This window comes from Zingiber officinale, chromosome 4A, assembly GCF_018446385.1.
Source record: "Zingiber officinale cultivar Zhangliang chromosome 4A, Zo_v1.1, whole genome shotgun sequence".
Taxonomy (NCBI): Eukaryota; Viridiplantae; Streptophyta; class Magnoliopsida; order Zingiberales; family Zingiberaceae; genus Zingiber; species Zingiber officinale.
The window spans coordinates 122,098,299-122,113,897 of NC_055992.1; the positions used below are offsets into that span (position 1 = coordinate 122,098,299).

Below are 15,599 nucleotides of genomic sequence, written 5' to 3' on the forward strand. Positions count from 1 at the left end.
GGTTGAGTCGGGGAAGAAACAAATCATTCGGATATTTATAGGAATTTCCATGATGGGCCGTATTGGGCCACAAGTTGGGTCTCTTCAATAGTCTATTCGATGAAAATTTAACGAAATTTTCAAATATTAAAATTGGATTCAAGTATTTTAAAATATTCAAATTAGATTTTTTTTTTCTTTTTACCAAATTAGCTTAATTATTAAATCAATTGGTAAAACGATTTGAGTGATGTAAGTTAAAATTAACCAAATTTTTAAATAATAAATGTCTGTTAAACCGACTACGAATTAATTGAGCAAAACAAATTTATTCGATAGACTAATAGAGCGAAATCCAAAATGAATACTTCATTCTCTCATTGTTTTGTTCGAATTACATTTATAACCAAACATAAAACATAACTATTGTACTAAAATTCGAAAAGCTAATTGAAATTAATACAATTATTTTATGACCAAATGCAAAATAATTATTGTCAAAAATAAATAACTAAATAAATCATAATCTTTCCTGCATGAAGTGTCTAAACCTCTGAAGCCAATACTATGATCTTCTTTCTGGCAATTCAGTTCTGATGGTTACTTAGGAGAGAATATAGTTGCCAAGCCCTTGTCCACTGTCATCTGAATGGGAGGACCGTAAGCCATCAAGCAACTCTCTGGTTGATCTCCTCCGGCTATGACCTCTCCGTCGGAGTCGATGATGCCACCCTTGGTTGGCTGCCCTACTCGGCTACTTGGCTGTAACCTAAGTGCTTTGACCTGCAAAAAAACAGCATACAGGAATCAATGCTTTAGATATGAGTTCAGTTGAATCGCTCATATGAATAAAGTGAATGGATCAGTTATTACACGCAGAGGTATACTTATCAAAAGTGTTGCGATAGTTCATGCCATGCCGCATATTAGATTTACAAAATAAGAGAAACATATTCACAAGCTATCTTACCTACGTTAGTTTTTTTAGGTCTGTGAGGTGCATTTGGTTTGTGTTACTTGGAGATGTGCTTTGTGCAAACTTAGCAAACACATTTCCGAGACTATTTTTTTATTTTCAAGAAAATGAAAAGTTCTTTTACTAGAACTAATACCATATGTACCATAGTGAAAACAAGAAAACTCCACAAGGAATCACCAGTTTTCCTACTTTAGAATCTAGAGAGATTACTTAAAGGTTATAAAAAAAACACATGGCGTACCTTGAAATACAATATGTATGGTGACTTAATGTAACTTCCATCGCTCATTGATAGCATCATTTCCAGAAGTCCTGATTTCGGAGAATCCTTAACTATGATTACATCCAAGTAGCCATCTGCGAACTGTATCAAAAGCAAAGAAGCATTAGTTGCAGCGGCAATTGGATGGGCAAAATGATACATGTGTTATGACGCATTGAGACATTAAACCAATCAACAAAGTACAAAAGATACAAAATAATAAACATAATTAGAAATAAATGATGGAATTCGACAAAATGTTCCAAGCTTATTCATTACCAACTCATACATTGTTGAGTACATGAGCTCACCAAAGTGATCACAAGTAAAAGAAATCTGCCAATTCAAGACGTCACTAATGCATACACATGAAATTGACACTTCTTGATGACTCATTATTCAACAAATGAATATTTGCTCCAATAGATTTTGGGATCAATTCCCAGCCAGTGCAAACCTTGTTACGTACTTGAACTCCCCCATGCAAAGGGCCGCTGCACTAGGGCAAAATGCCCCTCATGATTTATCTTGCCATGGAGCCAGCAATACTGAGCCGTTTAGGGTGAGCGATATCACCTTATCTCCAATTATTCAACACCAGCAAACGAAGACAAATATTAATATTACTATAATAAGAAACTACCTCTGCCTTGGGTGCTGGCATATAATCTTCACCAGAAAAAGGTACATTGTGGACCAAAACTGAAATAAATGGTCCATCAATAGACCTCCATTCCATTCTTTCCATAGCTACTTCTGGGCCCATATATTTACATTGCTCTGTGTTATCGTTACCTCCTTTGCTCCATTTAGACAGTAAAACTTCACACTTACAGTCATCAACATGAATTACTGGATCGCCATATGCTTCAAATCCAGGTGCAGGAATAAAATGGATATGCCCATTATATTTCCGCAAGTTCAGAACTCGGAAAAGAGCCTGTGAGAAACATAGATATTTGATTATAAATATATAACAGGATGCTGAGGGCACAACTTTTGCTGTTAGTTTTTCAACATAGGAAATGAGCATTCACCCAATTCTTTTCACATTTCATTTGTTATAGACGTTAATTCATCTGTAAAATGTTTCCAATTACAAACCATGAGGTCATTTCCAATGCGGCCTTTGAAGTGGAGATATTTCTGACAATCGAGGAAAACAAGATTAAGAATTACCTAATGCAACAAGAAGTTAATTCGTAAAAGTTTTAATATTGTTAGTTATTTTGGTAGGTTCTATTTAGGAGAATAACTCCTTAAAGCTAATTCCAAAGTTTGTAATTGTTTATCTTAGCGTGTCAACTAGTTTTCATGTGCTCTACTTTGTAAGGGATGAAGTCTGTAAAGCAGGTGTAGTTTTTAGTCAAATTATTCATTTGATCTTTGTGTCAAATCATTTCTCCCTGTGAGTTTGATTTAGTTTGGTGTTGCAACCTGGTATTAGGGCATCCTCGTGTTGCATCATTACCAATACATGTTGCATCGTTAACTTAAACAATATTTAAAAGGTTTAAGGTTCTCACATTTACATCAAAGAAGGAAGCTAATCATAGGTTAATCTAATTAGTTCAAACTCCTACCGGTAATTTATGTAAACAAAAAGAAAAGAATGAATGCTTAGCTCTTTTTTAGTCTCTACATAAACACAAATGGAGCAAGATGCAACAATTTATGTTAGAATCTAAAGTTGACTTGGGAATAAAAGAGAAAGTTGTGTGACAATTTAGTGCTTACCTCTTAGTTGTAATAAACTTGACGGCAGTTAGGAAAATCAGTGTAGCCAATACAAGAAAATACATGACAGCCAATAGTTTTTGGTCAAACTATTTAATTAATGTAATGGTGCAATGCATGATCCTGTGTGAGATTTTCTGTACAAAAGCTGGATAAACCATATCACTAGGTAACCTATTTCTTGACAGGGTAAACAATATCAAGATGATCAGCTTGTGAATTAGTTTCATCATGAACGTGAGCCCACTCGAGACCATGGTAGCCATATTCGAGAGTTGACAGTAATAAAGCAGATTGGTTTAGAAAAACACCTAGAATATTGATGGTAAAAGATTCAGACGAAATGTTTCATGAGAAGGTACCATGTCCACTTAGAAAGTAACTGCAACACTTGTATAACAAAGGATCATTTGAAATAGTTAAATCACAGATAATTAGAATATGCTAAAGACCTAAAGGTTGCCACCTCATTAGATGCATTTGCAGATGTATTCTGTTGAATATGCTACCATTGAAGTGATTGAACATGTAATGAAAAAAAAAAATTAAATGGAAATTAGAAAGTTATTGCTAAGTGACATACATATAAATCCATCCGAGCACTTCCCATCCACCGATACCTCTCAGACTCAATATCAATATCAGCGACTAAACCTGTAGAATAATTAATTTCTTTTTCAGATATGAATACATATGTTCACATAATTTCTAAAGACGAGTTTAGTCAAATGGTGTGGAAAGGCTAAGCCTTGAATTGTTTATTTAGAGAGCAAAGAAAACAGCTTTCAAGTTTTCTCCATACCCCAAGTTAGTGACAAAACATTGAAAGACTTCTTTTCATTTTGTAAGATAGTAGCAACATCCAAAGCACGTCTGTGACCTGTACAGAAACTAGAGAGTGGAAAATGTGATGTCATCTTGATGCTGATATAGGTGGCAACACATTTGAAGAAGTAACAGAATTTTAGGAAACAATATAACGTTATGAGCAATGCATGACCTCTTATTATTGTAAATGTAGCATTAGGGACCGTGCACAAGTCATCAGCTGAATCCAGAAGTGATTTAGCCATGCCATTTCCTGTACCTAAAGTGTGAAAAAATCAATATATTATAACCTTCTGAATTGTCATATACATGATGATCATGATGATGTTGATCTCAATTGGTTGTATTAGAATCTTCAGATCATGAACTAAGTTACATATTCAATAAGAGATGTACAATTTGAACAACTCTAGTCCATGTATTATCATATTCTTCTGAGATACAGGTTCATGCTTCAAAGTTTGCAAACATACCCTGTTGTAAATTTTAGTTCATACTTTTTTCAACATGCATATACAAATTTATCATATTTAAACACTTTAACCCACAAGGTCAAAAATACACCAAAGACCTGCAAAAATTTCATATAATCATTGATGGATATCGAATGCAAATCCATCAAGTTTGAGCATGAATTATGGTGGTGACGCAACATCAAATTGAACTCTCACACAGAAATTGATGAAGCAAACAAGAATAATTATCTATGTAACACTGAGAAATTTTGATCTCACACAGAGAATACAAAGGGGATTTGTTTATTAACTTAAAATTTTGGTGTCATCTAAAATCTCACAATTGCTAGCATTCAGGACAAATTTTGCATTTAACAACACTGTCAGTAGAGATCAACAAAGAATTCTATCAGCAAAATATATATATGCCAACTTAATCTCTAATGTCCATAAGTTGTGCTTCTTGTTTGTAATAATATGCTAGAGAATCTCAGGACCCATAAATAGTGGAATTTGTGCTTGATTGGAGCTGAAAAAGAAGACCCAACATTTTATGAACGATGTGGGGTGGAATTTGTTGATTCTCAGATATGAAGATATCAAATGGGATACATAAAACTTGCATGCCCAGTGACTCATGTGTGGTATTTAAAATGTGGTCCTAGTTACATTGTGAATCTTTTAGATAAACTCCTTAAGGTTTTATAAGGCATGGTATATTGTGATGTGTGATTTGAACAAAATTTGTATGTTACAGATTCGGCCTGAGAAACTGTCCTCTCGACAAAAAAAAAAAGGAAAAGAAAACAAATCTAATACTTGATGGGTATTAAAGATGCAAGCTCAAGGAAGAAATAAACGACGTATGCATACCTGCAGGAATTACCCCAAGAGGTACCTTAATTGCAGTACCCCAGTCTTTTCTATTGAGCAAACCATTAACTATCTAGTCATGAGAAAATCAAGAAATAAGCAAACATTTTTAAGGTTAGAAAATGAAAGTAAAAAAAATCAAAAAAAAATATATAAAAGTTCGGCATTGCATATCTGTGCATCTATATGAGCTAGTACACAGTGAGAAATAAATCCTTGCAGAATATTAAAAAATTCTTCCACAAAACAACTATGAACATTAGGAGCAGGTGTTCACAAGTCACATCAAGTGTCAGCCCAAACCAATGAATTCCAGTAACAAATGTTTGATCCCAATGGGGCTTGCATTGATAAAAAAACAAAAGAAATTTTTTATGGTGTTGTGTGTTTCTTATTTCAACAAGTTGATTTTTGGTAAAAGAAAAATCTTAGATATCCAATTAAACCAGATCATGTTCGGACAATTTCAACCAAAATACGATGAAAATATTGAAAATAGATGCAGTTAAGTAACCATAACCACAAAAAGAGAAGAAGAAAAAAAAGAACTGGTCAGAGATCAGAAAACATGAAGCCCACATGAGTTTCTGAGTTTTAACTTCAGATGTACAAACATCAACAAGTTTGACAAAATAACCCATGGAAGTCATAAACTTATAAAGCATTCACAAAAAAGATTGATAACAGGACCAAATAAAGAAAGGTAATTGGAATAGCTCCGGAATTCAACAGCCACATCAATTGATGCAAAATAACTTTTTTGACTATGCAAATAGAAGGCTTTGAGCCTTCGTTCTTTTTCAAAGGAAAAAAAAAATGCAAGAAGAATGAAATATAATCCCACAGACCTTTTTATGTACAAATTTGTATGGAGAATAACACTTAAAGAGAGTAAACTCAAATTTTAAAATTATATTGTTAAATAAACAAGAATAGAGGAACTTGTGAACATAAATGCTAGAGCTTTCTGGTTTGGTTCATGTAGTAAATTTTGCAGATGAACAGCTCAGTGAAGGCGTGTAGATGTAGACATAATGTTTGCTTTATTAAACAACAATAAGTTGCAAACCACAACTATCATAGTTCTGCTACATGAATCATACCTCATTATTAAGTATTATATGTGATTTCGTATCAAAGAAAAGGATATTTTAAGGCCTTTAAGATAAAGGAAATACATTGTTCAAAGTTTTATTATGAAGATCAAGAGCAGTAACAGTGTCAACTGATCTTTGTTCTTTTCTGGAATCATTTAGTTGTTTGATGTCCACTTATAAGGAAGCCTACCATGCTAATTTAAGTAGAGATAAGAGTAAAAGCTATCTTCTCCAATGGACCATTGATTACTGAGACTAGTAACCTTCCTGTTCCCTATTATAAGTTGATAAACTAAGTCAACAGAGTTTTGAATAATCCATTGGCCATATATTTATGCATACTCTACCTTTTTTTAGTATTTATTCCATAAGAAAATGATACACCACTGTTTCTTAGTGTTTGCAGAAAATTAGAGTCCATACTAATTCAATGAGAACTAACAACAACAACAAAGCCTTTATCCCATTAATTCAATGAGAACTAAATCGTTAGAAAAATCCTGACACATTCAACTTTAGTTTCCACTGTCTGGGCTTAGAGTCTTAGACGAATACGTTCTACTTTCAAATTTAATTATCACCAAAATATTATTGGCCTTCAGACACCAGATAAATAACTAACCTCCACCAGGATGCCATCACCACTGACACAAACAATGCCATCATATTGTAAAATGTCCAACTTATATGCAATTTCGTGAGCATGATTCTGGCGTTCAGTCTCTGTGCAAAGGCAGACTTCAACAAGTCAACTGCTAGAAACAACTTACTTTGAGAATAAGTTGAGTACCAACCTTTTAAGTCAAAAAGGACACCAGCAGCTTCAAGAAGTGGCTTAATCTCATTCTGGAATATCTTTCTTGCAGATTTCTTCCCAGAGAATGGGTTTAAAACAACACAGAGTTTCTTTGGCCTTCCTGTTCAGTGAGATAAGTTTCAATTAGCAGTGATGTATTAAAACGTGGGAGCAGACAAACTAGAAGATGAATGCTGAAGTAAATCAACCAACTCAGCCTCTAAGTATATAAGCACAACATTATTTATGAATCATTTGATAACAGTTGAGAAACATTCTCACTCAAAAAAAAAAAAAAACTTTGCTGCAAAGTAATAAATTTTATTTTTAAAGTTTTTAGATTTGTAAGGAATTACGAATCATGTCAGGAACAGGGATCAGCGACTAAAATCACGTCAGAAGGCAAGACATAAATAATGATTTATCAGCCGTCTCAACGTAGCTATCGCTTGTCCCTATCAGTCGGACCAGCAACTAAATGAGATCAGTCCCAGACATTTTGGTAGAATTGTGCTATTTAGGAGAATAAGATTTTTTAAGAGGGCCTGTTAAATTGGTTTGTCTTGTTTAGGAGTATAGGGTATTTTTGGTAGATACTTTTTTGGTTTATTTAGATGTTTGCTTGGGTTGGACCTCTAAAATAGGTTCCAATCACCCATGTTAAGACATCTTTTTCTTAATAGTGTTTTCCCTTTGGTGAGTTTGATTTAGGTTCTACCTCACTTCCAACTTTTTCGTGATATAAAAGATTAGCTCTGACTTTTTCAGATGAAGTGGTAGGTCAATTCTACCAAGTCTTGGTCAAATATATAAAACTCCTTTTTTCCACTCAGTTGATTTTTTTCTTTCTTTTTGCCATCCGTAAAGGTTCTCTGGTCGTCTAGGTTTACATGGATGGAAAGAAAGGAAGGAGAAGGGAGGAGGAAGAGAGCAACATAAAAACGTATATGATGAATTGATGCTCCATATGCAATTTTGCACCTGTTTCCCCCTCGCTATCCCTCCCCTTCATATTTTTCCATACATACAAGATTGACCTTGATTTTATGTACCCTATTTGATGTACTGGAACCAGGATTAATTGTCTAAAAAATGAGAACTACGTGCAGGCATAGGAGCCTCTCACATCCTTTGCCTAAAGCAATGACGGAAAGAGGATGGTGAAGACTCCATAATCATTTCTCTCTTTCTGGGCACTTATGTTTAATTTTCAAGTCGAACACATTCCAAAATTGTCTTGTTTCTGATAAGAAAGAAAAACAAAAAGCACATTTTGAATCCATGCACATTAAACACCAAATATGTTCATTATGCCTAGAAACAATGTTTTTTATTTACCTATTGGATCCTCATCAGAAACCTCGATCCACCCAAAATTGAACACCACGCAAACTGCTCAATGACCAAGGCTAGACAATAGATGCTGAGACTGGCTTTAATGTGAAAGTACAAACTGTCATAACAAATAAAGCCCTCCAACAAGTAGTCTTTATTTTGCAAGTGACAGAATGTACCAAACACCTTATTCACAGTTTAGATTTGACCTCTTAATTGAGCATAGAACCAGCACCAATCACAAGTAAAATACGTGATCAGAAGGGTAGAACTGTGTCCTAGTGCAATTTACAAATAATCTACATGAAATGTTAGCTTTAGGACAGATAAGGATGGATATATAATTGGAAAGGCCGACACCAGATGTAAATAAGAACTAAGTGTTTATGCACTTCCCAGAACTCTCCTTGCTAGCCAATTGAGAAACATCTTATGATGAATATTCACCTCAAGGCTCCCTAGCCTCGACAAAGTACTTGCAAGAAGAAAAGCTTTCTCATTTGCATTCTAACTCCTAAATAGTTACCACAACCATAAAGGTACTAAAAGAAGATTTATAGCTTGAGTTTTGAATCAATTTTGGGCAGAAACCTACGGTCCAACTGAGCTTGAGCTAGGTCCAACAAAAACATCACTATCAAATATTAACATCAATTCAGGTGACTGAGCCACGCATTTACATGCTGTCAATAGTGTGCATTTACTTTTCCTTCGTTATCCGCCGACCTTTTCCCTTGTACCTTTTCCTTACTTGGGAAGTACAAAGGCAAGCATAAATGGTTTCAGACACTCTAGAAAAGGAAGCCAAACAGCGCCAATCTTAACGCCAGCAAACTTCAGGTGAACATAAGGCAAACAGAAAGAGAACAGAAAATGTCAATTTATTGTCTAAATAATCACTATTATCACTACTATAAACATAAAAGAAGAACACGTTACATTGGCCGTTTAAACCATGACATGATTTGATAGAAACGTATATATAATTGTAATAAGAACAAAAATTCAATAAATTTGTAATCAAATGAATTGTTGTTAAAGTAACCTTCTTTTAAACCATTGAGATCAATATCGGCAAGCCTTACCGAGAGATCCTAAAAATTCATTTATCCGATCGCTCCACCGCCGAGCCGCCGCCTCGTCGGCCATCTGCAGCACGTAGTCCCTCCTCGCCCTCCTCCTCCCGCCTGCCCCACCAACCACACCGCAGCACCCGCCCTCGCTCGTCCCTTCGAATGCCCTAACCGTGATCCAGGATCCACGGATCGCCAATCCGAGGACATCCGACTCCAAGCGTAGCCGCCGCTCGCCAGCTCCAGCGCCCCAGAGAAGCGTCCCGTCAGCCTCCAATCTCGCCCACGATGCTACCCCGTCGATCCGGATCCACTCCGTGGTCGTTTCTTCCACGGCACTCTCCTCGCTCCCCGTCATCCCCGCCAAACACACCGCGAAAAAAAACAAAAGAGTCGGATGGCGACCAAGAAATAAAGCTTTAGAAAAGCTCGATAATTACGTCCAGTCGCTCTCGCCTACCCACTTCGACATGTCGATTTTAATTCGCCAACAGACATGGACCCACTCAGAACCTACCGTAGCTTGTAGGTTAAGTTTTCTTTATTCGGACTTTCTCATAAATAGATCATTTCCCTAAATAAATTTATACACATTCAAAAATCGACTTTTAAAATATTTATTTTGTTTAAAATTTAAATCTTAATTTATGAAAACCCTAAGAAATCACTACTATTAAGCATTTACACTTTCCTGCAATATTTTGACTAGTTTTGCATCGTCGATGAAACTACACTGACAAGCTGCTTCTTTCTCCTCTTTTAGATACTCGACTTATCGAAAAGAATGATTCACCTGTTCCATTGCTGATCACTTTGTGAGGCAGCACTAGCTTGTACTTCAGCCATTCTGACCGAATTGGTCGGGCGGGACTAGCTGTTCCGATTGATTTGTGTCTGTGTTCCACGAATGCTGGCTGCCGGCCGATACCCTCTCCATGCTGCAATGGAGAGGCGGCTTCGAGATACCTGGGAATGCGTTGCTTCCTTCACCGCTGCTCACTAAGCATATTGTGTCGCCTCTACCATGCCATACACCATTCTGAACATTGTTCATTTCCAACGTTCTTGATTCCTGGTAAGTTCGAGAATGGAGCAGCATGTCAGAAACCGATAGGAATCTCAATCTCGAGAGTATTGAGTAATCTTTCAAGGGATCTACTGTTAACCTGGGACAATGTACAACAGGGGCAGATGAGATGGTTGACACAATCATCTAGAGAATCACTTCCCTGCACAAAAAGAAAATCGACATTAATTCGACTTATGCAACAAATGAAAAACCTGATCGGGGACGGGGAATCGATACATCCAACTCGCATTCTGATTATCAAGTTGCACTATCGGTCTTATGCATAGTCAAAATGATAACAAAATGTTTTCCTTTTTTCTTCTTCTCAAACTAGATTACAATGGCAGGGATGGTAAAGGATTTAACTTCAAACTGATAAAATGGTATCCCAATCCATGTAATAGTCTTACAGATCAGTTAAGACTGTTTAAGTCAATTCTTGGCTTGTTCAACCCTTGATTTCATTGATTGATCCTTGATGTATGCTATAAGGCATAGAACAAAAACAGAACTAAGCCTCACACAGAGGAAATCTCTTGGAGAATTCATAGTGTAAAATCTTAATGATTAAAAGCACATCCGGAACTACAATTATCACTACTAATGGACAATCCAAATTGAAGGATAACAAATCAAAATAAACTAATTACTAAACAACTCGAATTAAAACCAAACAACTCAAATTGGAATTTAAAATTCAAATATATTTCAATTTGATTCCTTTTCTTCATCATTATACTAGCAAGACCTCAACATGCTGCTATTATCATGCTACTAACTGTAATTATTGGATTGTTGAATTTTTCTAAATTCTTGAAAGAAAATATATAGTAAATAGTTGAATCTAGCTCCCGGCTTGAAACGGTGCAAGGATATTCTCTTGGCAGCTTGAGGTTCCTTGCTTGTCAACACTTGATGGCCTTAGTGGTTATCATTTTCCCCCCTTCTATTCGTTCTCCTTATTGGTCTTGGATTTATTTGCATTGGAGAACCTATCAGAAACCGTTCACCTTCTCATTTGGTAGGAAACAGAATCATGATCTTCGGCATTCTAGAATAAACATAATTTTAAATTTTTCTAATCCATACTGCAATTATCAGACTTCCAACTTTGTATGCTTATCCTCATACTCAGTGAAATATAAGAGTAAATTTTCTCCTATCCAACCTCCTAACATGATGGATTCTATTAGGAAATGTTTTTCAATAAAACCCTTCATTTTCAGTTTATTCATTTCCCTAGATAAAAATTTGGATGTTTCTTTTCCTGTAACATTATTGTCCTCTTAAATTACTATAGTAGTCTTGTGAGAGTGTCCACAAATAAAGGTGCCTTCTGTCTTGTGTCTTTGTAAATCAGTCGCCTAGTGATGGTGCATACTGATACTGTCTAGATTTCCTGCCATGTAACTACTAGTATATAGTTTTCTTGGAATTTACAACAAGAATAGACTTTAATTGATTAGCTTGATGCATTCCATTATTTGGTAAATATATCTTTTCTAATTTTCCATGCTTACTAGCAATTCACATTGAATCATGGACCTTATTGGATATATTGTTGAACAATGCTGGTTTCTGCACAAGTCCTTAAAGCTTGCACTGCTGGCAACTTAAACTCTTCAGAAGCACATATGCAATAAGCAAATGTTACACCATTACTTGAAATCTGATGGCCTAAGCTGATCTGCAAAGATTTTTTTTTTTTCTTTTACCTGTTTACCTTAATCCTGCTAGTAGGCATAACGAATTGTCAGTACATTTTTGAACATGATGTTTCATTGGAGATTGACACTATACAAATTTGAGGATAATTTGCTTTCTCTATAAAAATCATAACAAAATTTCATGTCCATGTTATCTGCTGCAGAGGTATCTTGCCAGCAGTGGATCTTATCAGTGACAAAGTTTTGGTTGGGGTAAGTTCTCATGTGCAATAAAATCTATCCATTTCTTGAAATCATATCAGTGCCTTTAGCCTCCTAATATTCTTGAAATCATAGTTGATTCTGTTGGTCGATGCTGGAATTATATAATTTATCCATTTCTCAAAAATTGTTCATACTGCACAGAGATATAATTGCGGAAACTGCCTCTTACAAAATGCAAGTAAGACTGCATACAATAGATCCAATATGGTCCGACCATTCCCTGGGACTCCGCATTGGCTGGAGCTTCGTGCATCGAGCTCCCCTTTTGCACATAGATATAATTGAAGGAATCATAGTCATTAAGAAAAAAATTGATAGGAGAAATGAAAGGGGTCCAAGGTAGATGAAGAGAGGCATTGATGTGGTGTGAAGATGACGATATATACTCTGGCTTGTGAGGATGAAACAAAGGAGAGATTGCTAATCTTGCCTAAGTTGTTCGCTTAAACTAGTCTCATGTTATTCGCTAAAGATGATATGATCATACAATATCCTTCCTTAATTTGTTATATATATATATATATATAATATTGAGCTTATCATGTGGTTGGAATAAGCCACTTCAGTTTGGTTGTACTAGAGCAAACAATATTAGACACAACCTGAATGCATAATGAGTTGACACAAATTAACTTGTTTATGAAGATAATTCATTTTAAAAAACACTAATAACTTTTATCTCATATAAAACGAGACTATTTAATTGTACACTTTATAAAATTATTTTTTAAAAATATGCAATTATGTTTGTATTATTTAATATAATGTTTTTTGACCCAAATGATATGATCAATTTATGATATGATTAACATAAATTTTCACCCTAGATTGTGCAATTGATAATTATATATTGACAACTAAGTTTGTATTTCATCTGCAATTCCCAGGCATAGTTTCTTCGCTAGTATTTGCAATTCAAATTTTATTCATCCATCCTTATAATTTTGATGCAAGCATGCTTTACAAGCTTTTCATACACAAGCCTGGCAATACCCAACCTATACTTATTCAAGTGAATAAAAAGGAAATGAATAAATCATTTCACTTATAGTAAATATGTGGATTTATTCATCCACTCAGACTCATTTATCCCTTCATTTTCTCGTACTTATTTACCTTTGGATGATTTACTCCTCAAGAGTAGTAGTGGTCAAGTGTTGAATGTAATATCATCACAAATTATGTGTGAAATAATCTCTGAAACAAGACTTTTGTTTTCTTAAATTTGGATCACATTTGTGATTGCATTTCTCTGCTTTTATGAAAGAAATTTCTCATTTGACATATTAAGGCTACCTAGCTCCATGCTACCGTGAACAGTGCAGATTAAGTTTGGGGTACTAGAGTCTGTACTTGGTTGTTATAATTGAGTGGCAATCACTTTTCCTTTATGTATGTTGGCTATAACGATACAAGATAACAACATATTAATGCAAGGGACTTCCCTTCCATAAAATTGTAGAAGAAAAGTTAAGAGTGATTTACCTCCCTTAATAACCTAGGGACAGTTGTGAGGGGCGCATGGGGTGAGCGTATTCACCTTTCTGCTAAAAAGCTAAAACGGACTCTAAAGAAAACAAATGTTTTTTTTTTTTTGTTTCTGACTGTTCTTTGTTGTTTTCAGATCTTCTATTTTGTTGGATTTGGTTTGTTCTGCCTGGAGGCACTGATTAGTGTTTGGGTCATCCAGGTGATTTTCTTTTCCTTTCCTATTTAATATTTACTATGTACTGTGAAAATATGCTACAAAAGTTGGCATGAAGTTTGAGCTTGAACAAATTTCTTTTATTCTATCTTAAAATATTCTTTTGCTCAACTGTTCTCGCAATCCCATGCAGCAAGTGTACATGTACTTCCGCGGGAGTGGAAAGGCAGCAGAGATGCAGCGTGAAGCAGCACAAGTCGCCATGAGAGCGGCGATATGAATATCATCGTTGTCAGTGCTCTCTCGACCAAGTGTGTATTTGATCTGTGCTCTAGTTTGCTTGTTTCTTCTCGGTCATTCATGCAAGTCATCATACCATTCAGGTTTTGGTTGCTCGAGTCATAACAGTTTTCGTCGTTTATTTTCATTTGGGAATCATCTAGTGCGTGTATAGCTCTTCTCCAAAGCCCTGTTCTTACTCATCTTTGCTATCTTCAGTTTTCCCTGTAAATTTGTGGTGTGTTTGTTAACGAGTTATGATCCATATTTATTTGTTGTTACATGCAATGCTGGTTAGAACATATCTAGAATCAAAATTTTAATGCAGCATTAGACTCTCATTATTGGTGCAATAGTAGAATTGCTTCAATACCTGATAAGATTAGACTGTATAATAGATCTAATATAGTCCGATCATTCTTCGGATTTCATATTAAGTAATTTAACAGGGCTTTGTGCATCCGATTTTAAATATTCGACCCTGACTCAGTAATTTAACAAAGAGTAAAAATTTAAGAGAGCCCTCTTTATTTTTGTTATTATAAGGGCATTTTAATTAAAAAAAAAAAAATCAAATTATGCCTCGTCTTACTCTTCATTCCCTAAACTAAATACTGTTGGAAGTAAAATTATTTTTCTTTAATTAGATTGCCACATATTAAGTATTATTATATTAATATATATATTTAACTTAGTTAAAATTATTTTAATTTGATTAAAATTATTATAATTTAATTAAATTAGTTTTAATACTGATATAGGCTACATGTATAAGAGCTTTATTTAAAAGTTATTACGATAAAAAATTGATATTAGCAATTATGTTATTACAAACGTTTTTAGGATATTTTTTATAGCCGTATTGTTTTAATATTTTTTAAAAAATTAGGCATTTTTTAGCGATTATATATATATATATATATATATGGGTCATCCTAGAGGACCCGTTATGATAACAGCCTTTTTTACCATTAGAGATAATTTAGATGTGTATTCGACTAATTCTAAAGATGTTTTTCTTCTTCATTTATTTATCGAATAAATTTGAAATATAATTTATAGAGAAATTCATGAAAATTTAAATTTAGAAATTAATCTTTTTATTTGTTCTAATTGGCTTTATTACAACTTGATCTTTGATATAAATGGTCATCTTGCACTTTCTTTGCACAATCTAGTAATCGGCTATATTACAAATTGAGCTTTGGGATTTCATAATTCACATTTTGCCCTTGATTGCAGCAAAATTATAATTTTACCC

The 15,599-nt window shown here is 34.6% G+C and overlaps 2 protein-coding genes across 2 annotated transcripts in view; one reads left to right on the plus strand and one right to left on the minus strand.

Annotated features, from left to right (window-relative positions):
• LOC121970848 (secretory carrier-associated membrane protein 1-like) overlaps positions 1–14,679 on the plus strand; it is a 35,264-nt gene extending 20,585 nt beyond the window's left edge. Inside the window, exons 11-12 of the mRNA XM_042521841.1 lie at positions 14,039–14,104; positions 14,253–14,679. Coding sequence (XP_042377775.1) covers positions 14,039–14,104; positions 14,253–14,339 — 153 coding nt within the window. The 3' untranslated portion in view covers positions 14,340–14,679. The remainder of the gene's footprint in view (positions 1–14,038; positions 14,105–14,252) is intronic.
• Positions 316–9,813, minus strand: LOC121970845 (sphingosine kinase 1-like). The gene is made up of 10 exons (XM_042521837.1): positions 9,427–9,813; positions 7,005–7,127; positions 6,833–6,933; positions 5,114–5,186; positions 3,958–4,044; positions 3,760–3,837; positions 3,541–3,611; positions 1,864–2,160; positions 1,200–1,322; positions 316–762 (listed from the first exon to the last, which is right to left on the minus strand). Exons 1-10 carry the CDS (start codon positions 9,770–9,772, stop codon positions 580–582), a joined length of 1,482 nt encoding a protein of 493 aa, XP_042377771.1. The 5' UTR covers positions 9,773–9,813; the 3' UTR covers positions 316–579.
• Positions 14,680–15,599: the final 920 nt, after the last annotated feature.